This window comes from Palaemon carinicauda, chromosome 11 (genome assembly GCF_036898095.1).
Source record: "Palaemon carinicauda isolate YSFRI2023 chromosome 11, ASM3689809v2, whole genome shotgun sequence".
Classification (NCBI taxonomy): domain Eukaryota; kingdom Metazoa; phylum Arthropoda; class Malacostraca; order Decapoda; family Palaemonidae; genus Palaemon; species Palaemon carinicauda.
This window is the reverse complement of record NC_090735.1, coordinates 136,820,050-136,846,222: the sequence shown is the minus strand read 5'-3', so window position 1 is coordinate 136,846,222 and position 26,173 is coordinate 136,820,050. Positions and strand designations below refer to the sequence as shown.

At 46.1% G+C, this 26,173-nt stretch overlaps 1 protein-coding gene across 5 annotated transcripts in view; it reads left to right on the top strand.

The window, feature by feature from the left end:
* Positions 1–26,173, top strand: part of Kcmf1 (Potassium channel modulatory factor 1) — a 100,310-nt gene that overhangs the window by 34,638 nt on the left and 39,499 nt on the right. For 3 of the 5 annotated variants that reach the window (XM_068383482.1, XM_068383481.1, XM_068383485.1), the window contains exons 2-6: positions 4,707–4,874; positions 16,204–16,343; positions 16,747–16,855; positions 25,531–25,624; positions 25,783–25,869. In XM_068383482.1, coding sequence (XP_068239583.1) covers positions 4,707–4,874; positions 16,204–16,343; positions 16,747–16,855; positions 25,531–25,624; positions 25,783–25,869 — 598 coding nt within the window. The remainder of the gene's footprint in view (positions 1–4,706; positions 4,875–16,203; positions 16,344–16,746; positions 16,856–25,530; positions 25,625–25,782; positions 25,870–26,173) is intronic. The other 2 variants (XM_068383483.1, XM_068383486.1) reach the window with 1 other exon arrangement.

Genomic DNA, 26,173 nt, shown 5'->3' with positions numbered 1-26,173 from the left:
GGTTTATTACTTGATAGGACAAGCCATTAGAATTTAAAGAGGGTTAACTACCCATCTCACTAGTTAGTGGGGGTGGGGGAGGGTAAATGGGGTAGCTAGCTACCCCCTTTACTCATACCCCTGGGACTGAGCTCGCTTCGCTTTTGGCTCGGATGGTGAACGGTTGTTGCCGCTCTTTGGACTGCCATTTAATTCTGTTTATGCTTTTTCAATCCAGAGTTTGCGTGTGCGTGCTGGCAACCATACGTACCTGCTCTGGTCCTGAGGGCTGCACCTGCGGTACCTTTATGTCCGCCAAGGATACGGATCCTCGCACTCTTTGCCCTACCTGCAGAGGTCACCGTTGTGATGTGTTGAATAAGTGAATTGAGTGTCGGAATTGGTCTGCCTCCCAGTGGGAAAGGTTTGGATGATGGCGTAAGAAGTGGAAACGGGACTCTTCTCCTTCGAAGGTTACTTTGAACCAAGAGAAATCCAAGGCTGTTTCTTCTACCTCCTGACCTTCCTCTGAAGCTCCTGCTTGTTCGGCCTCCTCCGGGGGACTGTCAAGTAATAGCGTAGACCGCTTAACTTCTGGGCAACCTTGGTCCTCAAGAAACGGTGTTGTGCCTCCCTCCCCAGGGGGTCCATGTCACTCTCTCCTCTTTTTCAGGTTTGTCCGTCCTTGTGCTTAGCAGGTCTGCCCTCCAAGGAGGCCCTGCTGTAGCTACTTTGCCGGGGTGCTAGTGGCTAGTGTGCAGCAATCGTCAACGTCGGAGTTGGATTCTCTGACACTCGTCGACGTTGTGGCATCGGAGGTGTCGTCTGCTGCCCTGCCTGTTCTGCCTCTTCCGCCTTTGCCGAAGACTGTGCTTCCCCTGTTGCTGAACATCCTTCGAGGAGGGAATTCACTCATAGACTCCTCTTCGGAGGACTGGTGCTGACAGTCAGCTTGCTGATCCTCCGGTCCCTAGAGGGCGTCACCGTGGTCGTCGTTCCCGACGTGCTCGCCCTTCTCTTCGCTTTAGAAGTGCTCCTACGCCATTGGTGAAGAGACGCCTCTTTGGCTCGTCAGCTTCGTCCTCGCAGCTCTCCTCCTCGGAGGAGCCTTCTCATCCGTCGTCGCATGGTTCCCGACCTTCTCCTGTCGATGCAGCTGATTGTCCTCGAACTTCGGTTTAGGACTCTACGCCTCTGAAGGACACATCCCTTTGCCAGACCATTGTTCAGCTGCTTGTCAACGTTCGTCTCACCGACTCCCCGACTTCTTACTCGTCCGTCTCCTGCTCACTCTTCTGGTTCCTGACTCCCTACCACTCGTTGTACACCGACTTGTCATCTGCTTGCGTGTCAATCGCCTGCGCACAGAGCGCATCAATCAACTGTGCTTACTTCACCTGCGCATCGTGAGGATCTTTTTCGTCATACTACTGCCGACCATTGCTGGCCAACACTACGGGCTTGCACCTCTATCTACCGTTCCCTAAGCAGCGCGTCGCGTTGGAACTTTGTTCGCCCGGCCGCTCACCTGCTGTCCACTGCCCGACCTCGCGTAAATCGCCCTCGGAGGTTACCGCTTTAAGCTCTCATCGACGTTTGCCTAAGCAGAAGCCCTCGCTACATCAGCAGTCACCTAAGCATCAATGTTCACCGCGTCAACGTTCACCCACAGGTCATCGGGCGGTGAAACTTCAACGCCATCCAATGCATCAGTCGCCACCTACGTGTCAGCCTTTGCCGACTCGTCATTGCTCTCCAGCTCGTCAGCGTTCGCCAACGCTCCAGCATTCGCCAACGCTCCAGCATTCGCTTACTCTTCGGAGTTTTCCTCTGCATCAGCCTTCACACGCAAGGCGACGCTTGCCAACACACAGGCATGCAACGCAACACCTTGAAGCATGGAAGACAGCAGCCACCATCCTCCGCTGACTTTCAAGAAGTCACTTCATCTTATGGAGGCACAGGTAGGTGATCACAGAGGGAAGGAGCAGGAACGAAAAGGTTGGTTAATCGCCCTCCAGACCATCGGTCCTCTCTCCGAGGAAGGGCAGAGTCCCAGTTCACAGGTCACCGTTGCCTCATTCCCCTCCCCTCAAATGCATAACATCGCAACCACCAGGGAAAGAGGGAAAGGGCACTTCGGGGGAACTGAAGATCCCGAAACTACCGGCGCCTAAGGCCAACCCACGTAAACCAGCTTTTCCAGATAAGACTCCTCAAAGGGAGCCGGTGGTTTCAAACATTTGAATCCCCTACAACCCTGTTGTCTGTGCCCCAGGGCATAGTTACAGATCTCCAATGGTAGTTGAGACAGGAGGAGCTGTTAGTAGGAACACTTCTATAGGTCTCTCCCCTGGAATTCCTTCTGTTCTCGGATGCTTCACACCACTGGGAGGGCACTCGCCTGTGAAGGGGGCAGATTTAAGGCCTGTGGTCTCAGGAGGACAAAAAAGCATATCATATCAATTACTGGAAATGAAAGTGTCTTATCCAGCGCTACTCCACTTCGGAGACTGAAAGGTCATTCTGGGGTAGCAATGAGTGACAACTCCGCAGTAGTGACCTACATCTTCAAACAAGGAGGCTCAGTCTCCCTCTTGCTGTGCCAACAAGCAGTAGAGATACATTGTTGTGCACAGACCAACGCAATGTTCCTCTTGGGAAGATTTGTTCCCAGGAAGAGGAACGTTATTGGGGTCATCCGAGTCAACTAGTTGGTTTCGAGTTGTCTTTGCTTCCTCTAGTGGTAAAGAGTGTTGTGACTTTGTTTGCCAGTTACCTAAATGCTAAACTCCCAGTGTATTGCTCTCCAGTACTGGACCTAGCATCAGCAATGGAAGACACCTTCCAGCACCTTTGGAATGGACTTGGCTTTTACGCCTTTTCGCCATTCTGTCCGATTCGTCAGGTCCTGAACAGAATCCGAGTGTCCCGAGAGGTCAGAATAATAGTAATAGCCTCAAAGTGGCTACAGTCGGAGTAGTATCCACACCTGGTAGATTTTCTCATGGAATATTCGAGAGGACTTCTAGAATGTCCAAACCTGCTGCACTAACCACACATAGGAAAGTTCCACGAAGTGGTTCGTTTCCTATTTCTTCTTGGATGAAGGTTTTCGAGTATCTGAAAGAGAGGCTTTTTGTGACTGACTACGAAACAAGATTTCGGATACTTCCAAAACTCGTCCACGGCAGTTTAGCCAAGTAGGCAACCTTTTATGGTTGGCAACGTAAGGTGAATATTGCCACTGTTCCCCTGATTACTGACTTTTTTTTTTGTTTCTGAGGAATGAGAAATCCCTTTCTGTCACTTTGGTGAAAGGCTATCGCTCGGCCTTGAGGCAGGGTCTTAAACTGAAGGGGCTTGATCTATACTCTTCATGAGAACTTTCTGCTCTCATTAGAAGTTTTGAATAGGCTTGCCCTCCTCAGAAATTCAAGTCTCCCATGAATGTGACAAGGTTCTTAGGCCCCTGAAGATGGCCCCCTTTGAACCGTTACATGAGGTGCGTACCCTGAAGACTGTCCTCCTCCTTGCCTTAGCACCAGCCAAGAGGGTTAGCGAATTACATGGTCTGTCCTATTTTACTTCTCATTCCAAAGGTTGGAGAAAACTACAGTCGGCCCTCCCCATTCGCAGGGGTTAGGTAACAGAGACAGGCGTGAAATACTTTCTACACTAGGGTGGGATAACTCCTAACCTAACAAATCACTGCACCTTTCCTATGTGTGATGTTGACTAACACATTTGAAGTATTGCCCAGTATTGTTTTTATTTGGTTTATATCACAGTAGAAGTCTTGTATTAATGAATAAACACATTTCACTTATTGTTTAGTACATGTGTGTACTATGTACTGTGCACAGTAAAGCTACGGTACAATACATCATGTAATACTAGTTATCAGGACACTTATAACAACAAAACGCTGTTGTTCCTATCAGATATAACACTCGATGATACTGTAATATATGTACAGGACTATCTCTATATGTATGATTTCTGTGTCCCAGTACTGGATTCCTTTTAAGCTGGTAATAGCCGATGCCCTAACAGTTTCTACGTTCCTATGATTAGCTGTTAGGAGGGTGGTGTTGTCTCCATGGCCTGGGAAGGAAAGATCTTTCTAGGTTGGTCGTAGGGAAGTTCCTTTCACCAGTGAGTGAGTTTCCCTATTTTAAAAGATGAAGGGATGTATATGCATAGGAACGTATTTTCTAACCATACAAACCTTTGTCCTTTGAAGTATATTTCTCGCCTCAACTACTATTCTCAGTCTCAGGATAGTGTGTGACAGTTGGGTGGACATGACATCCCCCTTTTACCGTTTCTCATTAATCAGTAGCTTGTTATCGATTCAATGGTTGTTTATGCTCCGCTGAAGTAAAATCCTTACTTTAAAGGACTTATTTGCTTAGCTAGGAAAAATACAAATTGTGTTTAAAATTTGCTGTACTGCATTTTAAATTGTGGGTTGATAAATCTTGCTGGTAAGAGGGTGAGGCACTTAGTATGTGGTTGAGAAATCTCTTAGGTATGAAAGAAAAATATGAGAAAAGTTTGCGTTAGGTTTTATGGTAATGATCTCAAATATATAGTACAGTAGTACAGTATAACCTTGAAAATAATTTATCATTAATTTTAGTATTGTACTATACAGTACTTTATTTTTTTTAATTATTAGTTGTAAGGTTATTCTATACTGATATATTTTTTATTCTTCTTAGGTGTGAGCTGTGACGCATGTTTGAAGGCAAATTTCCGAGGCCGGCGCTACAAATGTTTGATATGCTACGATTATGACCTGTGCTCAGCCTGTTATGAAGGTGGAGCCACTACTACTCGTCATACTACAGACCACCCCATGCAGTGCATCCTTACTAGACATGATTTTGGTATGTTGTGCTTGCATCACACACCTAGGTTTTTCTTTGTGTATTCTGCTTACAAGCTTATTCAGCTTTACTGGGTATAGGAAAAATTAGTGATTTTTATGCAGTTTTACTAAGCAGAGGGGATACTTTTACTCTATAGAATTCTTAATTGAATTTTTAGGGGTATGTATGTGGTAAAAAGGATGATTTTCAAAAAGCAAAAAGTTTTTGTATTTCTTTCAAAATTGGGTATGAAATTGAATTAATGCAGATCTTGAAACCCCCATTAGCCAGTGTCAAAGTCACATTGTAACTGATCTGCAATAAGAGTTAAGAGTTCAAATTGTAAATCAAAGGGGCAACTGATGTTCAGATTTAACATTCCAGGATTTGTTAATTTGGTTAAAAATTCATATTCTACAATACCAAAAAAATAATTATGAAAGTGGGCTTTATATCTTTTTTCATGTTGAATACAGCGTGGAGTATGAACAGACAATTGGTAATGTTGATTAACTGCCAGAATGAAGATATATTTCTTAGCTGTGTAAAACAATTTGACAAAATCTATATCAGTTTTTAAGCCTAAAACTTTTTACCTAGAATTTTTAATAGTTTTTAACTGTGTAATACTAATACCAATTTGTTCCGTAACTGGAATACAAACCACGCTATTTAATAGGGGTATTACTTTCGGCGTAGCTGAAATGACGAGCCATTAATTTTTAATGAGGATTTACTACCTACACTGCTAGTTAGTGGGGGGTAGGGGAGGGTAGCTTGCTAACCCCCCTCACACACCTGTGCTTGAGCTCACTTTGCCCTCGGCTCGGATGGTGGTCGGACGTGTCCGCTCTCATCCTCGCCGTCATATTGGCAGCCATTAACGCTTTTTCTTCTTTCTTTTTATAGTTACTCTGTAAGTGAAGTTGGCCTCTGCGACTATGCGCACCTGCCCTGATTTTCCCGACCGCCCCTGTGGAACGTTCATGTCGGCGGTCGAGACTGATCCTCACGCCCTTTGTCCTTCTTGTAGGGGCCAACGGTGTGATAGTGTCAACAAGTGTAGGGAGTGGTCTGCCTCCCAGTGGGAGAGGTTTACGCGATGACGGAAGAAGTTCAAGCGGGGTATTTCTCCTTCAAAGGTTGCTTCGAAGGGAGAAAAACCCAAGGCCTCTTCTTCCGTTGCCCAAACCACCTCCGAGCTCCCACTCAGTCGGTCTCTTTCGAGAGACCATCGAGAGGTAGCGTAGACCGAATTATTTCTAACCAACCTCGGCTCACGAGAGATGACGTTGCTTCCCCTAGCGAAGCAGCTTCACCTCTCCCCCTGGTGGAGGGTATGTCACTAACTTCCCTTTTTCAGCTTTGGTCCTCCATGGGGCTTACGGGTTCGCCCTCCACAGGTTTTGCTTGATTATATCTGCCTGGGTGCTGCTGTCAAGCAATCGTCGTCACCGTCAGAGGTTGATCCTTTGTCTCTTGTCGACGTTGTGGGGTCAGAGGTATCCAATGTGGTTTCACCCATCTCCTCTTCCACTCCAGACTCTACGGTAGCTGGCGACTTAATTTCCCCCGTTCCTGATCAAACTACGAGGGGAAAACTAAGTCCATCGTCAGTCTCTCCTGCTAGTGTTTCTCTCCCTTGGGGGAGTTTACTTACAGAGACTCCTCTTCAGAGGACTGCTGAAGGTCAGCTTGCTGATCTAACGGTCCCCAGAGGGCGCATCCGTCGGAAGGCTTGCCTTCCTCTTCGCCATAGAGGCCTTGCTTCACCTGCAATGAGGAGGCGCCTCTTTGGTTCGTCTTCTATGCAGTCCCCCGCAGAGGAGCCTCTAGACCGATCTTCCATCACTGCACCTGCATTGGTCCTGGACCTCTCTGCAGATTGTTCGCGATCTCCTTCGGTGGAAGTTCGTCCTTTTAAAGGACACGTCGACCTTCCACCCGACAGACCTGCCGACCTGCCATCGCCGTTCCTGCATGGGCCTAACAAGGCTCCACCTGAACGCGCTATTATGCGCCAACAATTCACGCGCCAAGCGCCCACGCAACCTGACAAGCGCTCATAAGTAGCTCGTCAGGCCTCATCACTACAGCGCGCTGCTCATCCTGCTCGCCCTAATACAGGGCATCACCTGGGTGCCAGCGCTCACCTGCGCGCCATCATTCTCCTGCGCGCCAGCGTGCTCCCGCGTGCCAACATTCTCCTGCGCCCGCATGTGCTCTCTACATCACACACTCCTGAGCGCCATATTGCGCGCCAGGTTTTACCTGTGCGCCAATGTTCTCCTACAAGCAATTTGGTGGATGAGACAGCTATGCTGCCCTCATCCACGCGCCATCCCTTACCAATGCGCCAGCGCTCACCTGCGTGCCAGCCTTGTCCTGCGTGCACTTACAAGGATACGCATGCGCTCCATCCATCTTCTAGGGGTGGCGCGCGCTAGGGGACATTCTCCTGTGCGAACACGCGCCCGCGCTCTAGGGGACATTCTCCTGCGCGAACACACTCCCGCGCGCCCGTGCTCATCGTGATTCTCCTGCGCGAACACACTCCCGCGCTCATCGTAATTCTCCTGCGCGAACACACTCCCGCGCTCGTGCTCATTGTGATTCTCCTGCGCGCCTGTGCGAATATTCTCCTTCGCGAGCCATCAGTCTCCCGCGCGCGAGCTTCATCATTCCCCCTCACACGAGCGCCATTATTCTCCCTTGAGCGAACGCCATTATTCTCCCTCGAGCGAGCGCCATTATTCTCCCTCGAGCGAGCGCCATCATTCTCCCTTGAGCGAGCCTGCGCATCACAAGGAACGACGTCCGGAAGGTCGCCATCACCTCATTTCCCTCCCCGCAAGCGTACTGTATACCACTGCTCATTGTGGGAGAAGGGAAACTTGAGGGGTTCAGGATCCCAAAGCTACCAAAGGCAAACCCACCTATTCCAGTGACTCCTCCCAGGGATCCTTCAGTCCCTCTCCCTTCAGGGGGTATGTCTGACAGTGCGTCTGTCAGCCAACAGTGCCCTGATCAGAGCCGTAACTCAGGCTTTCAAGCCTGTCCTCTCTGAGCTGGGATACGGAACCATGGCTTCCTCTACCCCTCTGAAGAGGAAAAGAGGAGCTCTGGACGCTGTCACTTCCCCGAGGGGGAAACTGACTCCACGCTGACTTTCAAGACCCGTTCCTCCTATTCCTTGGACTGACTCTCCTTCCCTTTCAGATGAAGATCTCCCATCACCAAGGGAATCACGCGAAGAGAGATTTTCCCCCATCCCACCAATGGAGGAAACTTCTTTTCATGCCGAGAGTTCAACACAGTCCGGGATTAGAAGGAACATGCCACCCTCATCAATGTTGGAGTCTTACATCCTTCCCCGGAAGGAATCCAAAGACTCCAAAACATTGCCTAAGTCCTCCACTAGGGCTAGGATGGAGCCAGCCAGCCACTCAGGGAATGTCCGCGATTCTCCCCAAGAAGAGTCTTTGGGGATAGAAGGAAACTTCGCTGCAAGTCCTACAACAGGAGGAGACCAGGAGGAGTCAGAACACACGTTTTGGCATGTTCTGACTCAAATGAGGGCTCTCAACGGGTTTTCCGACCCAGAGATCCCTCCTCGAGAGGGCAAAGACACGGTCCTAGACCACGTCTTTGGTACTCAGAAGACCTCTAAGACCAGTGCAGCTCTGCCCTGGTCTCAAGGGGTAAAGAGGACCAGGGACAAGATTGCCCAGCAGCTTTCTGAGATGTCCTCCTCCAACCGTTCCAGTACCACCAACAAGCTCCTCCCACCTCCTTGTGTACAGCAGAGGAGGTACTTTGAGATCCTGGAGGAGCCTTGTCTAGCTCTTCCTCTTCACCACTCGCTGGAAGAGCTAACCATGGGAGTCCCTCTTGAGAGAGACTCCAACTGGCAGGTCTCGTTCTCGGCAGCCGAGATCCTCAACCAGGAGAAGGTCGCGAAGTGTGCTATGCAAGCCACTTCGTGGCTCGATATCTGGTTGGGGACCTTAGGTATCCTGATACGTTCTGAAGATTTCTCCAAGGAACATACCAGGAAAGCTATGGAAACCTTCCTCGTCTCAGGTACAGTTTCTGTCCCACCAAGTCTCGAGCTTGTGGGCAAATACCATCCTGAAATGTCGGGATGCAGTAGCTGAGAGATTCCACCAGAAGGTTCCTTGCACCGAGATCAATAGGCTCAGACATTCCTCCATGGAGGGGTGAGTTCTATTCGAGCCTAAGGATGTGGAACATGCTGCTGAGAGGTGGAGGAAGTCACATCAAGACTCCCTCCTCCCTAGGTAACATCTAAGCCCTATAAGCCTCCAGCACCACAACAGTCCAGTCCAGCCAAGACCACTACGACGACAACTGCAGTGAAGACGATGGGGTCTAAGCCCTTTCCTGTCAAAGAGAGGAAAGGCAAAAAGTCCTCCAGGGGAGGCAAAAATACTGTACTAGAGGGAGCAGTCGAGGCCGCAAACGCTAGGATAGGCAGTCCCCCTGCATTTCCACCAGTGGGGGGATGCTTACAAAGTTGCGCAAACACGTGGAAGCAACTCGGGGCTGATTCCGGGACAATTTCCGTGATTAGTCTAAGATATCGCGTCCCGTTCATAACATCTCTACCTCCCCTGATGACGAATCCAGGGTCATCGAACTCCCTTGCCATGGGATCGGCAAGGGGGCAAGCTCTTCGGGCAGAAATCCAGACCCGGTTGAAGAAGGGCGCTCTCCAAGAGGTCCTCGACGGATCCCCAGGCTTCTTCAGTCGACTCTTTCTTGTAAAGAATGCGTCTGGAGGCTCGAGACCAGTCATTGACCTCTCAGCTCTGAACAAGTTTGTCAAGCAGAATCCGTTCAGCACGGTCAGACTAGCAGTAAGACCACAAGACTTCATGTGCACACTGGATCTGAAGGACGCTTACTTCCAGATCCCAGTCCATCCGTCTTCAAGGAAGTACTTGAGATTCAGCCTGGATAACAGAAAATACCAGTTCAAGGTGCTGTGCTTCGGTCTTTCCACACCACCCCAAGTTTTCACCAGTGTTCACCCTAGTATCATCTTGGGCACACAGGATTGCCATCCGTCTCCTGTTATCTGGACGACTGGCTAATCCTAGCAGACTCGGTGTCAACCCTTCTTCAACACTGAGACAAACTTCTGAGACTTTGCCAAGATCTGGGGATCATGGTAAATCTCGAGAAGTCTTCCCTGCTTCCCACTCAAAAACTGGTATACTTAGGCATGATTATAGACACCACTCTCCACAAAGCCTTCCCATGAGACGACAGGATAGCAAGGCTGAGGAATGTCGCAAGACCTTCTCTCAGACGAGAAGAACTTCCAGCCCAATCGTAGTTACGTCTCCTCGGTCACCTTTCATCGCTGGCCCGTCTAGTTCCCAATGGTCGCCTCAGGATGAGATCCCTCCAGTACCGACTCAATTCCCGGTGGAATCAAGCTTACGACTCCCCAGACATCCAGATCCCCATGGGATCTGCGGAACTGACGGACCTCCAGTGGTGGGTGGCAGACGAGAACCTATGAAAGGGAGTGGATCTTCTCGCCAAGCTACCCTCCCCTACCCCCTGCTAACTAGCGGTGTGGGTAGTAAACCTTCGTTAATAATTAATGGCTCGTCATTTCAGCAATGCCGAAAGTAATACCCCTATTAAATAAAAAAGGTTTGTATAATTACGAAAAATACAAATTATCTACGAATTTGTCATTTTAGAAAATTTATACCTCCCAAAAAAGATTATTTTGCTCAGTTTTAACACTGATGATGATGTTCAAGTTACCATTGAATCTAGGTCTGATAGTCTTTTTTCTATATAGTATAGTAATTCCCCATACTCCTTTTCTGTTAGAATTGCTTGGAGCACATATTTATAATGAAAATCGACAGGCGCATATGTTCAGATACATTAAGTCTGTATCATTGTTTTCAAGGCATTTGATGTGAAATCTGTTCAGCCACTGAATGTTGGTTTAAGCTAGGCTTTTCTGTGATTATCCTGTTCTTATAGGTCTTAATCTTTTAGAAAATTGAATACTTAGTACCAGTAAGTCATTATAAAATTGAAAGAATCAAGGATTATTTTGTTTTAAAGTATGTAGTGTGTTATTATGATATGATTTCCTGTAATGAGCGGAATTTATCTTTTTAATAAAATTACTGCTCATACTTTTTATAAAGAAATAGACTTTGTTCCGGTACTGTATACAAACCTTTTGCTCTTTACTTGATATTATTTCAGCAATAGCTGAAACCAGCCCTTAAAGTGTTTGCGAGGTGTAACTACCCTCTGCTAGTTAGTGAAGGCGGTTAGCCGTTGTAGACCAACCACCCCACTCCCTACTCATACCAACACTAGTAAACAATTACTACTTTTTATTTTGGCTCGGTAGAGGAAAGACGTAGTCTTACTCTCCCAACAAAACCTTTTAATTGGTTTACGATTGAAAGTTACTGGCCTAAGTTTGAAAATTCCTTTTTTCTTTCAGGTGGTGACCCCGGACTTCCCTTTTGTGTGAACGCTGTTGCTTCCCGTAGGGAAGTAACGGTGCCAGCCTCCAAGGGAAGTCTCTCTCTTTGCTGCTTGCAGCAACTCCTACCTTCTTTGGGGCTTTCTGGTCTCCCCTTTAAGGAATGGATCCGAGGGTGTTATAGCTTACTGCAGCTCTTTTGCTCCTGCTCACTTTCATTCCTGCAGCTCCGGCATAGGAATGAGAACAGTGGCAGACTGGTGCCCATTGCGGTGAACCCAGAAACTTGCTTCGGCTATGTTTCACAGGCAGCTCTCGATGCAGACCTTCAACTTGAACAAAGGTTGTTGACAGTAAGCAGAGAGCGCTGCCCGGATCGTTTGCCTTCAGGTGTTAGATAACTTTAACTTCTGAGGGAGACTTACCCTCCTCCAGGTGTTGGGCAAATTTCTCTTCCAAGGGAGAGTTACCCTCCACCAGCCACTGTCCAATGATGTTCCTGCTTGCAGTGGGAATTTCCGACAGCGGCAACCAGGATTGGTCGCCTTTCCCGCCCGCAGGAGAGACTGCCTTTGCCCAAGTGTTTTCCCCCATGTGAGATTCCTCCGCTGGGAATTGGATTCTTCCATGCCATGCTCTTGCTCTTGCTCTTCGGAGCTTGGCGACGAGGGAGTTGGGCGACTGCCATACCCTCAGGGTACAAAATAAGTCTTGTGCAGTTTCCCGTTAGGGTGTTTGGCGCAGATGGTGACGCCTGCCGACTGCTTGCGTTCGCCATCTCTCCCATTGACGATTCTTATAAGCTTGACTCTTCGGGGTTATTTCCAACATCATGCCTTTAGGCACAACAAACCTTTAAGAGCTTTGTGAAGCCGGACCCTTTTGGGATCTCTGCCTCATTATTTCTTCGTCTTACGAGAGAGAAATTACTAGTAGGCTATAACTCCTTAGGGTTATTGCCTACATCATGCCATGTTGGGCACAACAAATGAGCTTTTTTTTAGGCCAAGCCCATTGGGGCCTTCGCCTCATGTTTTCAACCTCTTACAAGGGAGAAACAGCTGTTCTTCAAGTACAACCCAGCCTTTTTCGTTCCCTTCCGAGGAGATGACATAAGACTACTCGCCAACCCATGTGCGGGGAAGGTTGAGTGTGTTTTGGGCCAACAAACCCTTTCATGTGAGACTATGCTTCTTCATCGGAAACTCCCATCCCTAAGGAGGTTTAAACAACTACAGGCATTTGCTAACACCCCATAATTGTATGAAATGAACTCCTTCGGTTGCCCATGCGCTGATCTCTTGTGGCCGCCGCATGCCATCATTATCCCCATGGGGCACAAGTCGCATTGGACGCCAAGTTTCGTGGCACTGTCTTCGTCAAGCATCAGATCGTGACGACCCAGAAGACGGTCTTTCTCCTAGCTCTGTCCTCTACAAAGAGAGTCAGCAAGTGTCATGAGTAGATACAATACTTTTTAAAGGATGTAATAAAAGACAAAAATATCTATTCCCAAAGTGTGATGACCAAGATGTCATCGTCTTAATTAGTGGAGTCAGCATATTTTGAGAAACCGAGCCTGAGGGAAATCCTTGTTTAGGATATATGTCATCATGGAAGGACACGTGCTGCCCTTTTGTTACGACTTAACACGTGGTCCAGATTGCATCAGAAATTTCTTCTAGAAGCTTCCATGACGTGATCGAATTGGGGGTTTTTTGAGGAAGCCAATAGAAATGCAGAATTGTTAAAAAGAACGCCTTCTATGGAGATGACCACCGCCCACTATAATTAACTCTGCCCATACAGGGGTATATAAACTTCAAGAAGAGATTGTCCAAGAGAGATAGGACAGGACATAAGACAAGAGAGGAACTATGTCCGAAGCAGATAAGATCCAAGTCCTAGCGAGATAAGAAACATAGAAGACCAGAAGTCTGATAGAGCCAGGTTCTAACCTTCCCTTCAGACAACAAAAGCCTATCTCCAAAAGATCCTGTTATGGCTGAGAAGAAGAGACAGATTGAAACAGCCAGCCCTCCCTGCTTGTGACAAGAAGTAGCCAACACTGCCTGCAGCTTGCCTTAGTTCAACACTATCATCAAATTCTTCGAAGAAGACCTCTGATGTCCCTTTTTGATGCCACCCCTTTTGTGATGTCTTCAAATCCGGTCATTGTGCCACTTTCATCTGAACTTCAGCCGCCCTTTTGCAACTTTCTCAAGCCTTACTTCAACAGTATCATCGAATTCTTGGAAGAAGACCTCTGATGTCCATTCTTGATGCCACCCTTTTTGTGATGTCTTTGAATCCGGTCATCGTGCCAGTTTCATCTGAACTTCAGCTGCCCTTCTGCAACGTTCTCAAGCCTGAAGTCTCCGTACCAGTATCGTCTCAGCAGCCGCAGAAAACTATTCCTTACGTATTTCTACCTTACTGACTGTTGCCCTTTTCTGTTGGTGTTTTGATTGATTTGATTTGTCAGTTAAAGTAACTGAAGAAGTAACATTAGTTTTCTTTGTAAGTTTGTGAATAAACGTGTTGTGTTTTTTTTCGTGAGTTTCTTTTTATATTCATTTCCCATGTTTTAAGGGTTGTTGTTGTAAACATTTATTAAAAGATCATGTAACAATTTTGAGATCCTAACAGCAAGCTACTATGGTTTGTCCAATAACGTCGCCCATTCACAGGGATTTGGGCAAGTGACACTTGGTTTCGTCTTGGAATCCTAGCCAAGACTCAAAATTTGGCTGGAGCGGATCTTATAATCAGACCCCTTCTAGATTGGAAGTCTCTTCTGTAACAGATGACCCAGACCAACTGTTACTCTGCCCTGTTAGGATAAGGAGGAAATGTATAAAAAGAACCTCCAGAGTCTGACATCAGACCAGCAAGCTCTTGGTGAGCACGGGCAGAACCAGAGGAAGATTACAAAGAACTGGTATCTTCTGGGATTACATAGGAAATTGAGAGAGCCATGCATCAAGGCTCCTCATCTTCCAGTTGTTGTCCCAGTGCCCATGATATCAGGGGTGTCAGCACATTACTGGCATTCAAAAGAATTTCTCTGTGATGCAGGTGTTAGAAGCGGGCTTGTAGAAATAGCAAACAGCGGCTACCTCCCACAGGAACCTGAATACATTTACCTTAGGTCCTGTAGTGGCTGCACAAAATGTGGTCAACAACACCTCACCTCCCTTGTAGGACAAGGAGCTGTTGGTTGAGGGCAGGTGGTACCTGCCAGTAAGTCTAGGATGAACGTGCGAATGACTGACCACTTTATTTCATCCTCCCCTTTCTTGCAGTTCAGCATCCAAGGGACTCTGCAACCTGACCTCCTTTGACAACAGGTGGGTACCATGCCCTTTGTGCATCCTGATATACTGGTATGTTAATGTATTTGTTATACTGTATCTTCGTTCTCCAAGCGGGGTGGAGTCGGGCAATGTCTAGGTGAATTGAAGAGCTTAGCTCCAAAATTATGCTTAGCTGGTTAAGTCACAATGCTAAATTCTACTCTAGCACCAATAACCCAGGCCGTTATCCTATAAGGATCATTAGGTGTCAGGGTGCCCTCTAAACAGCTCGTGCAAAGCACAGTGTGTCACCTCGGGAGAGTCTCCAGCCACCCACCATGGGGTGAGTCTTTTAAGTAAAGAGCGGAAGGTTTTTATACAGTCCTGGAACAAATAATGAATTTGGAATAATTTTTATTTTTCCTAGCCATTCAAACCTGTAGGTCTTTACAAATACTGGTCCTGCCATCTCCTTCCTCCAGAAGTCCTGTCCTGCTGCAATTGCAAAGTGTCGGTTGTTCACCAGTGCTGGTGTTAGCAGGGTGGTTGGTCTACCCATGCTACCTCCTTTTGCTAACTAACGATGGGTAGTTGCACCTCACAAAAGTTTTAATGGTTGCTTTCAGCTGTTGCCGAAATAATACTCCCAAGTGAAGAGCTGCTAGTTGGTATAGCTAGGAAAAATACAAATTATACCAAATGTGTCATACTGTATTTATTTCCATGAAGTGATGTTACTGTAATTCTTAGAACCAGACGTTTAGTTTTTTCTGTGTCATTGGCCAAACTTCATTTGACGATATGGGACAAGTGCTGGACATAATTGTTTGACAAATATTTTTGATCTCTAGTATTTTTTAGCATTAGTTATAATTTTTTTTAGGAAACTGTGATGTAGCATACAGTTGATTTCTGTGTCTTTTTGAAGAACAAATCTTTTGGCTCAGCTCTGGAAAAAATGAGCTCTTTAACTCTGTGATTCTAGTTGAACTTTTCATGTAACTTTTGCCACCCAAGTTAACCCTTTTACCCCCATCATAAGGTTAAATTTCGAGCACATTTTGCTATATAATTTCTTTAAGTTGCTCTAACAGGCTTAATATTTGTCCTAGAGAGGTCAGGTTAGTCTCATTCTTTTGGAAAATGCCTGAAGTTTCTCATAAAATTATCAAAAATAAGTACAACATGCAATTAACAGTGTTTTGCAAGAACGTACCAGTACGTTCTTTGGGGTGTGAAAGGGTTAAGGTAATCTAGAATTTGCCTTGCTGGCAGTTGAAAGATATTGGATAGTGGAGCAGATTTGGAAAACATATTCATTTAATAACCACACTGAAAAATTTTTTGAGATGAAAATTTTGCATTCTTTATGCTTGTTGATGATTTTACAATTTGTTGCTCTGGAATATCTAAACTTTTTGTATAAATTTGATTAAAGCCACTTTTTCTCATTGTAGATATTTCTGGTGTTTTCTCAGTATCGGTAGTTTATTGATTCACTGTTGAGTGACCTCCATGGAGGTTTTCTCTTTACTGAAAGGTCTTGTTTATTGTGCAGATGTTTATTATGGAGGGGAGGCACTGTCAGTTGACCAGCCACAGAGTTTAACTTGTCCGTTTTGTGGCAAAATGGGGTATACAGAAACATCCCTTCAGGACCATGTCACCGTGGACCATCCGGACACTGCATATGAAGTGGTATGTGGAAGGCATTTTAATTTTGTATTGATGTGTTTGTTAAACATTTTTAGTATGGCATTCATTTTGCATCTTCATTTATGATCTTTGTAAAATATTTTGATTTGTTCCTTTGAATTTTTCAAATTTTTCTACTTTTTTTAGCTCTGCTTACTAGGAAGTGATTATTTTCATATAGAACTTGTCAAAGTTTACTTTTTTTTATATAATTATTACCAAAAGTATATAGCTTTGCTGAAAGTTTATTTAGTTTTGATAATTCTTAACCAAAAATGTCTGATTCTGTCTAAAGTTTACTAAGTTTTGATAATTCTTACCAAGAATGTATGATTTTGTCTGAAGAGTAACTTGTTTTTTATCATTCATACCAAGCTTATCTGAATAATTTTGTTTATATTTGCAGGTGTGTCCAATATGTGCATCTGTGCCTGGAGGGGATCCTAATCATGTCACAGATGATTTTGCCGCTCATCTGACTTTAGATCATCGATCTGGAGCACCCAGAGATCTCGTATCCTTTCCAATAGTATTTTTTAAATGCAGTATGTACCATTATTTTTACACACATAATTATTGTATATATTTGATTTTTAAAATTTGGTATGTTTACATTAGATGTTCTACTCTGTACCACACAGATGTTTGGAGAGGAAAGGTGGTGATGTGTCAGAGGGTTGTAAAGTTGTATGATAGCAAGACTGATTTATTGAGAGTAAAAGTTAGTTCCCATACTAACAAACCTTACGTTATTTATGTGGATTATCTTTCAGTGAAGCTGGAAGGTAGCTATTAGACTAAAAGTACGAGATAGCAACCCTGCCTAACTGCTTGAGCTGTTAGGCTGGGGGGTGGTTGGGAGGTACCCAGCTGCCTCCCTATATACTCTCCGGCTGTAAGCTACTGTACGTCGCTTTTTTATTTTGGCTTGTAGAGAGCGGACGTCTCCTCTCTCCACTCCAAAGGCTGCCATTGACTTCGTAATCTTTCTTTCCCTTTTCAGGCGTGCTTGTGCTTCTTCTGATCGCCTTCATGTCGACCTGTTGTGGGCATGAGGGTGCTGCTCGTGGTACCTTCACGTCATTGCTGGAGACCGACCCGCACTCTCTGTGTCCTTCGTGTAGAGGGCATCGCTGCGAGCAAGGTTTGCCCTGTGGAGAGAGTAGGTAGTGGCCTGCCTCCCAATGGGAGAAGTTTGGATGGCGCAGAAAGAAGAAGGCTAAGCGCGATCTTTCTCCCTTAGGGGCGAGGAAAGTGTGTGCTTCTTCTTGCACCCCCAAGCCTCCTTCTAAAGCTTGTCTTGTTCGCGTTCTCCTGAGGGTAATCGAGCAGAAGTGCATAGGCTCCTTCAGCGTGGTGTCGGGAAGGATCCTACTCCAGAGGCCACAAGAACCTATGCTCTGGAGGTTTGCGAGGTACATCTGTTGGCCTCCTGGACCTTCCATGCGTGGACTAGGCGATCGTTCGCATTCGCCCCTGCAACGGCCTCCTACTGATGATGATCCTACTCGCCATCCTTGGACATCGTTGTCCGTTAACCCTCAAACTTCTGTCTCTTCCCACAGAAATGCTTTGGCTGTAGGTGATGATCTTCAAGAGACCAGCGCTCCTTCCACCAGTGGTGAGCGGGGACAAGTTTCTCCATCTTGTCCTTCGGGACACTTTTCTCCTGATCATCGTTCGTGACAATCTGAAGATCATACAGATTATAGGTCATCTCGAACTCAATGCTCTTCGTCCAGAAGGCGCTCTTGCTTTAGAGCTTCATGCCCGTGAGACAGACGGTCTCAACGCTCTCCTTGGAGGCGTTCCTCTTCTCGAGGTAAAGTCTCGCGATTACGTTCTTCATGATCTTGAGCAACTGAGTCTAGATCTAGGTCTGGACGCTCGCGTTCTAAATCGCGCCGATCTAGATCACAAGGCAACGCTCGAGTTCAAGAGGACAAAGCTCCTGTTCAAAAGGGCAACGTTCATGCTTGCGAGGGCACCGTTCGCAAGAACAATGTTACGATCGCAAGGCCAACGCTCACATTCGCGAGCTAGGCACTCACGACGTTCACGCTGTTCTTGATCGAGGACTAGATGCTCTCGATCATGAACAGTATGTTCACGATTGCGAACTTTGCCTTTATGATCAAGGTCTAGATGTTCTTCGTCTAGAGGAAGAGGTAAGCTAACGTGCAGTTTGCTTCTCAACCCGTCCTTCTCCGAAACGGCCTTCGACCGAACCTGATCCTTAGACAGATCATTCTGCAGATAGGCGTCCAGCTAAGCCATCTCCGGTGCCCTTTGCTGCCTACGCTTCTTTAGCGCAGCGTTCACTCATACAATGTTCTACAAAGTGTCCCTCTGTGACGTGCTCGCCAACGTTTAGAGTTGCCCCTACTCAGGTCCTCTTTGTCTACTACGTCTGGCGTAGGCGGTCCTCTGAAGCAACAAGAATACCCGAAGCTTCCTCCTTCCAGTATGGCTCTTAGTACTTGTGTTATGAGCACTTCTGCTCGTTAATTGCGCCCATTGTCGCGCTAAACTTGAGGTTTTGCATGTGAAGCACGTGATTTCACACGCAAATCGGCGATTTCCAGAGCCATTCATGAGTTGGGGTTTCTGAATTGCAAGCAAGTGCGTTACCAATACCTCTGCCTCCGCCTCCAGCTTCTACCACCTCTGGCGGCAGGCCTATACCCTTTCCAGAAAGATTTAAGGAGCCTCTTAATAGGTATGCTAACGTGACTAACAGCCCGGACAGTCCTCTTCGCTTGACGAAGGAGCACCTCCTGTTGCCACAGAGATACTCTTCTAGGTCCGCGCAGTCTCCCTCTAGCATTCCTCCTAGAAGATGTTCTCCTCCCCCTGGATTCTCTAGGGAAACCCAGGACTTCTGAAAGGGCACTCAGCTGCCTTTATGGGTTAGTACCTTCCTAACTACCCTGCATAAGTCTATGGGTGTGGCTCTTCCACTGCCACAGGCCCCGACTGATCCAGTCAGGGCCACTCCTTGGATTCCCTTGGAGTCTGACCCGATCTTGTCTCATAGGAGTTCTGACCCTAGGAGACATTTGTTGGACAAGGCAAGACGATCTTCCCCATATCGATCTAGTGCCATGGTGCCTCTGCCCTCTGATCCTTATCTGGATAACCTTCTCTTAACTCCTGTGAAGGCGAGGGAGACAAAGACACGTAACTTCACCGCACGCCGATCTCGTCTATCCTAGAATGAGTAGGGACATTGGCTCTCTCAGGGAGATCTCTGTCCACCCCTTCAACCCTCCAGAAATTGAGGTAGTGCCTCCAGACTAGTGTCCAATTTCCTTACCTCCACCTGAGGAAAAGCCTATGGCTCCTGCAGCTGAGGCTTTGGCTATTGGTGTCTATAAACCCTCACAAGTGCCTCCTTCCAACATCTTGGAGGAACACTTTATCTGTGTGAAGGGAATCTAAAGACACCAAAACCAAACCCAAGAACGTCAAGGTAAGGGAAGCCCGTTTGGCAGAGGCAAACAGTAGGTCCCCTGTGGTAGGTCCCTCACTTGATACAGTAGTTGTCCCTGACCTTCCCCAAGCTCTGGATGTGAGCACGGAGGTAGATGGGCCGTTGGACACGGATGATAAAAATATTCCGAGAGCAGCTAGTCCGAACTTTCACTCGGAATAAGAGAGACGAGAGTCAGAACATAATTTTGGTAGGTCCTCTCTTGCATGAGGGCCATTAATGGACTGTCAACTCCTTGTACCACCACCCAGGAAGGGTAGGATATGGTTCTCGACGAGATCTTTGAAACCCAGAAGTCCCCTAGGACCAGTGCAGCCTTGCCTTGGTCCAAAGGCCTGATAGCCGCAAAAGCAAGGCTATTGCCCAGATAGCCTGAACTTCCAGGGCGATAGCCAGAACCTCTAGTTCCTTGAGGGTAGGTTCTTCCTCACGGTCTTTATCGCTTCCATTCGTTCTACAAAGGAAGTATCATGAGATCAAGGGGGAACTACATTCTACCATGTCCCTCGACCCTTCGGTGGAATCTGTGATGAAGGGTCTTCCGACTTAAACCCTCTCCTCTCGGCAGTTGAGCTCCTCAACATTGAGGGAGGCGCAAAGTATGCCATGCAGGTTGCTTTGTGGCTTGACCTATGGTTGGGATCCTTGGTCTACATGGTACGCTCCCACGATCTTTCAAATGAGTCTGCTAGAAGTCTTAGGAGTCTTTCCTTTTGTTAGGAACCTGAACTCTTGAGTTTTGTCGCACCACATTGTCAACTTATGAGCACGTGCTATACTCGAGAAGGGATACTGTCGTTGGGAAATTCCACAAACAAGTGCCAAAGGTGGAAATCTCACGTTTGAGCCTGGGGGGCTGCTGAGCGATGGAGGAAATCGTCGAACGATTCTCTCCTTCATAGGGCCATGAGCTTTATGAAAGACCATCCCTGTCTTCAAGTGGTCAGCATGCTACTGCTAATCCATCAACTTCTTGGTCCTCAGGACCTACTAAGGTGTCCAGATGTCCCTTTCAGTCCAAAGGCCAGAAAGGAAATGTCCTTCAGATGAAAGAAGTGAGCAACAGGTAATGACCGAGGTGGTCACTCCTGCTAGGAATGACAATCCTCATCACCTACCACGTGTGGGTGGTGTCTGCATCACCTCTGGCAGAAGTGGCAGCATCATGGGGCAGATCCCTGGACAGTTGAAGTGGTCGCTATAAGGTATACAAGGTATCGTGTCCCGTTCATTCAATCTCTCCCTCCTCTTACTCGTGATCCAGTACACTTATGCTTCTATGCGAAAGGACCCGCATAGGAACTGGCCCTCTGCAGATATGCGCTTTCCAAGAGGTTGTGGACGGGTGTCCAAGCTTTTATAGTAAAATTTTTCTAGTGTAAAAGGCATCTGGAGGCTGGAGACCAGTCCTCAATCTCTCTCCTCTGAACAAGTTTGTTCAACAGACTCAGTTCAGGATAGAGACCGCAGACACGGTCATCCAAGCAGTTCGGCCAAGGTACTTCATGTGTACTCTGAATCTCAAGGACGCATGCTTCCAGATCCCAATCCATCCATTTTCAAGGAAGCATCTCGGATTCATACATGACAGAATATACCAGTTCAAGGTTCTCTGCTTCGGTCTCGCGACAAAACCTTAAGTCTTTACCAGAGTGTCTGCTCTAGTGTCATCTTGGGTTCACCGGAATGGCATTCGTCTCCTCAGATATCTAGAATATTGGCTGGTTCTGGCAGAATCGGAGACATGCTCCTCGAGTTTAGTCAGGATTTTTGGTCTTGATAAATCTCGGAAAGTCATCACTGCTTCCTACGCAGAGACTGGTATACCTTAGTATGTTAATAGACACCGTCCGATAGAAAGTCTTCCCATCAGACAAAAGAGTACACAGGCTGAGAGAAGTGGCATCACCTCTCCTCGGACGGGAAGATCTACTGACCCATCGTTGGTCGAGTCTGTTAGGTCATCTAACCTCTCTCCTCCGTCTAGTTCCAAACAGCTGCCTCAGGATAAGATCCTTGCAGTGGCAGCTAAAGTCAGTGTGGAACCAACACTCGGATCCGCCAGACACTAGTTCCAATTACTTGGAAACAAGTGACAGACCTGCTTTGGTGGGTGGCAGACGAAAACCTTTGCAGAGGTCGAGATGTTCTTTTCTCTCCTTGGGACTTGATGTTCTTTACAGATGCATCAAAAGAAGGTTAGGCCCCCACTTGCTGCATCACACAATCTCCGGCCTTTGGTCAGCCAGAAAGGTACCAGCACATTCATCTCCTAGAGATGAGAGCAGCGTACCTAGTTCTTCGTCAGTTCCAACAGTTACTGGCAGGCCACTCTGTGGCGGTGTTGAGCGACAACACTCCAGTGGTGACTTACATAAACAAGGCATTACCTTTTTGGAGTCTCTATGCCATCATGCAGTAGAGATTCTCAAATGGTCAGAAAAATATTCGGTGTCCTTATCAGCTTGCTTCATTCCTGCAAGAGGAATGTGCTCGCAGACAATCTGAGCAGAGCGACTCGGATAGTAGGCTGTGAATGGTCTTTGAATCCTTAGATAGCCAACAAAGTCCTGACTTTGTGGGGTTCCCTGACTGTAGAACTGTTCGCAACATCTCTGAATAGCAAGCCTCCGCTGTACTGTTCTCCAGTCCCTGCCCCTCAGACTTTATGGCAGGATGCATTTCAACAACGGTGGGACAACATCGACATATACACTTTTCCCCCGTTCTGTCTGATAAGAAAATTGCTCAACAAGACCAGAGCATCTAAAAACCTAATGAGCATCTAAAAACCTAATGATGACCCTTGTAGCTCCACTATGGCATCATGCAGAGTGGTTCCCAAACCTCCTGCAACTACTAGTAGATCTACCGAGAGAACTTCCTTCATGACCAGATCTACTCAAACGAACCTCACGCAAACATCTTCCACAGAACCGTGCGTTTGCTTTGACTTCACGTCAGGAGACTATTCAGCGTCTCCTCTCTCAGAAGGGCTTTTCACAAGAAGTTGCTGAGAGAATGTCCAGATACTTGCATAAGTCCTCAGCCTCAGTGTACCAAGCGAAATGGACAATCTTTTTCGGTGGGTGTCATGGAAGGAATATCTCCTCGATGCCTCATTCCTGTAAAAGCTAAGTTCCTTTTATACCGTCGGGAGGAAAAGCTTTTTCTGTCTCGGCAGTGAAAGGCTACCGCTCAGCCTTGAGCTTCGCCTTTAAGCTGAAAGGAGTGGATATTTCCTCGTTGGAGCTTTCTCTACTTGTACAGAGTTACGAGATCACTTGCCCTTAGTCAGAGGTCAGGCCTCCTCTCTGGAACATGGTTCGCATTTTGAGGTCCTTAAAAGGACCTCCCTATGCACCATTACGCCATGCAACTGACCGAAACCTCACTGTGAAGACGGCGTTCGTGCTCGCTTTAACCTCGGCAAAGAGTGTCAGTGAACTTCATGGCTTCTCATATGACATCAACCATTTAGGGGGGGGGGGGGGGGGGGGGGGGAGTTACACTCAGCTTCGTCTGAGTTCATTGCTAAGACTCAAAATCTGGGGGCACTGGACCCTAGATTCAGGCCCTTTCAGGTGATAAGTTTACATTCTGTAACCAATGATCCAAATCAATTGCTATTGTGCCCAGTGAGGAGTTTGAGATATAATCTTAAACACACTGCAGTATCACACCCTTGACTGACATCACTTTTTGTAAGCTCCGGAAGGGTTAAGAGGAGAATCACTAAGAACACCATTTCATTCAGGATACGCCAAGATTGAAAGAGCTTTAGTTCCTGATCCTCCTCCGGCTCGATGACCTAGAGCCCATGATGTCAGGGGCACCAGTACGTCCCTGGCATTTAAATGCAGCTTTTCCGTGGTGCAGGTATTACAGGCAGGCGTGTGGAAATGTCAAAATACGTTATTTAAAAGACGGGACCCAGAGCGTACTCGATACATTTACTATTGGTTCCTCGGGCTACTTGTTGGATAAGTAGCAGATGGTTGAGGACATTGGTTACCCGGGTTAAGACTGGGATGAATGAGAGTATGTCTGGCACTTTTGTTTCTTCCATCTTCCCCCCCCCTTGGGGTACAGCACCTGGGTCCCTCTGCAAGCTGGCTTCAACCTCTGCAGGTATTATTACTTCCCTTGTATAGCCTAGTATAGTCATAAATTTATATACTGTTCATGTCCCCGTTGCTTCCCACGAGGTAAGCAATGCTGATTCCTATATAAACTCGGAATATGTTCATCAAGACGTACATAGCTCTCATGACAATGAATTGCTTAGGCCGCTATGTTTAGCAAGGTTTCAAAGTTTTCCCTAGACCACAGTCATACACTGTACTAGGTAAACCTGGGTTAATGTCCATGCCAGAATTAGGACTTCCATCCTAAGAGTGAGTCTTCATGAATAACGTAAGGTTTGTTAATAAGGGAACAAATGACAAAGTTTGAGATAATTTGTATTTTTCCCTAACTAATACAAACCTGTAGTTATTTACATAAATTGGCCTGCCATCACCAGTCCCCCAGAAGTCCTGCCTGCAATCAATAAGTGACGGTAACTCACGGCCGTGAGAGTATATATAGTGGCGGCATGGTATCCCCCAGCCACCGTCGGCCTACCCGCTCAAGCGGTTAGGCAGGGTTGCCACCTCGTACTTTTAGTCTAATGGCTACCTTCTAGCTTCGCTGAAAGATAATCCACATAAATAACTACAGGTTTGTATTACAGTAGTTGGGGAAAAATACAAATTATCTCCAAATTTGTCATTTTTAATTGGTTTATGATTTTAAACTTTCAAAGGTCATCTTTCCTGAAATGACACTTTGTTTCTAGTTAAGTGTTCAGTAATAAGATCACACAGTGAGGAAGGACTTATAGGTTTTAATTCACAAAAGAGATAGGTTAGTTACTTCTGTGAGTGTAATTCTTTTTTTAGTAAAGTGTTGATGACAACTCAGTTTACGTAGTTGGTTTTTGAAAAGCGTTACCTAAACGAAATCAGTTTCATTACAAATACACTGGATATTAAGTGCTGTGGTAACTAAGAGTGATACAGTGTAAATAAGAGTTTACTGTTGAATTATTTGCTTAAACAGTTCAAGTTATACGTTTGTTTCTGAATTAGAAAGTTCAAGGTTTTATTTATTATTTATCTATTTAGGAAATTCAACCGTGAAATTAGAGCAATTAAGAATTTACTTGGACTCAGGATTGGTTACCTTTTAGAGTAATCTCAAGCAGTTGATTTATTGATTAATCTAGATTGTCACTCTGATCTCTCTCACTCTGATCTCTTGCCTTCACCATCCCACCTCTATCAATGTGTGTGCAAGAATCAGCTACATGAACATCAGGGGAGGTTCATGAAAATAAACATATTCAGAAAAAAAAAAAATTTATACTGGTCTGATGTTCAGTAGACTAATGATTGCGTTTTTAACTTCAAAAACTAAAAAGAAAGAAGTAATAGGTTGTATTTTTGACTAGTTAATTGCCATCAACCGCTACATGATATGGTGGTTCCCAGAAAGGAAGCCATTTTGAAAAGGGAGAGAAAGGTAATTTTTCATTATGAAATTTTTGAGTAGAAGCCATATGAACATCAGGTGAGTGTAAGTATAAATTTCATCATAATTTTTTCATAATTTTGTGAATTTATCAACACTAGATTCCTTAACTGATTATATATGATGAGCCCTCTGGGACCCGCCATGGAGTTCGAAGAATACCTCACCAAGGACGCGGTATTGGCAGGGGTGTAGCTAGGCGAAATATGACTTTTGGGTAAGTTTTTACTTCATTAAGGTTTTTGATATGTACAGTCAGTCATCGTTATTCATGTACTCAGCTATCGCGGATTCGTTTATTCGCTTCTGTTAAAGCGAGACCCCTTTTTCTCTAATCGCGCATTATTCTTGCTCTTTTGCGGCTGCTATTCCCAGTAGTGAACGAATTTCTGGGTACCGTACCGCGCATCTCCAATTCCAAGCTGAGGTCCCCCCCTTCAGCAACATCACTCAGCATTCTAGGTAAGAGTCTGGTTCAATACGTTCCATTTTATTAAATTGTTGGTGCTAAATCCTGATTAATACAGTACTGCTTATGACAATTTTTTTATTTATAAAATGTCTGTTATACCCACGTTTTCGGCAAATATGAGATTTCAGAAATCAAACCCACTGCGAATAACGAGGATTGACTGTATGTTAGATAGTAACTTTTTAAAAATCTTTATAGTGGCTGATGATGAAGTTATTTGTTGTTGCAGTTTTTGTCTGTTATGTGCTTCATATTTATTAGATTTGGTTATGTACAAAATTACTTTATACTGTG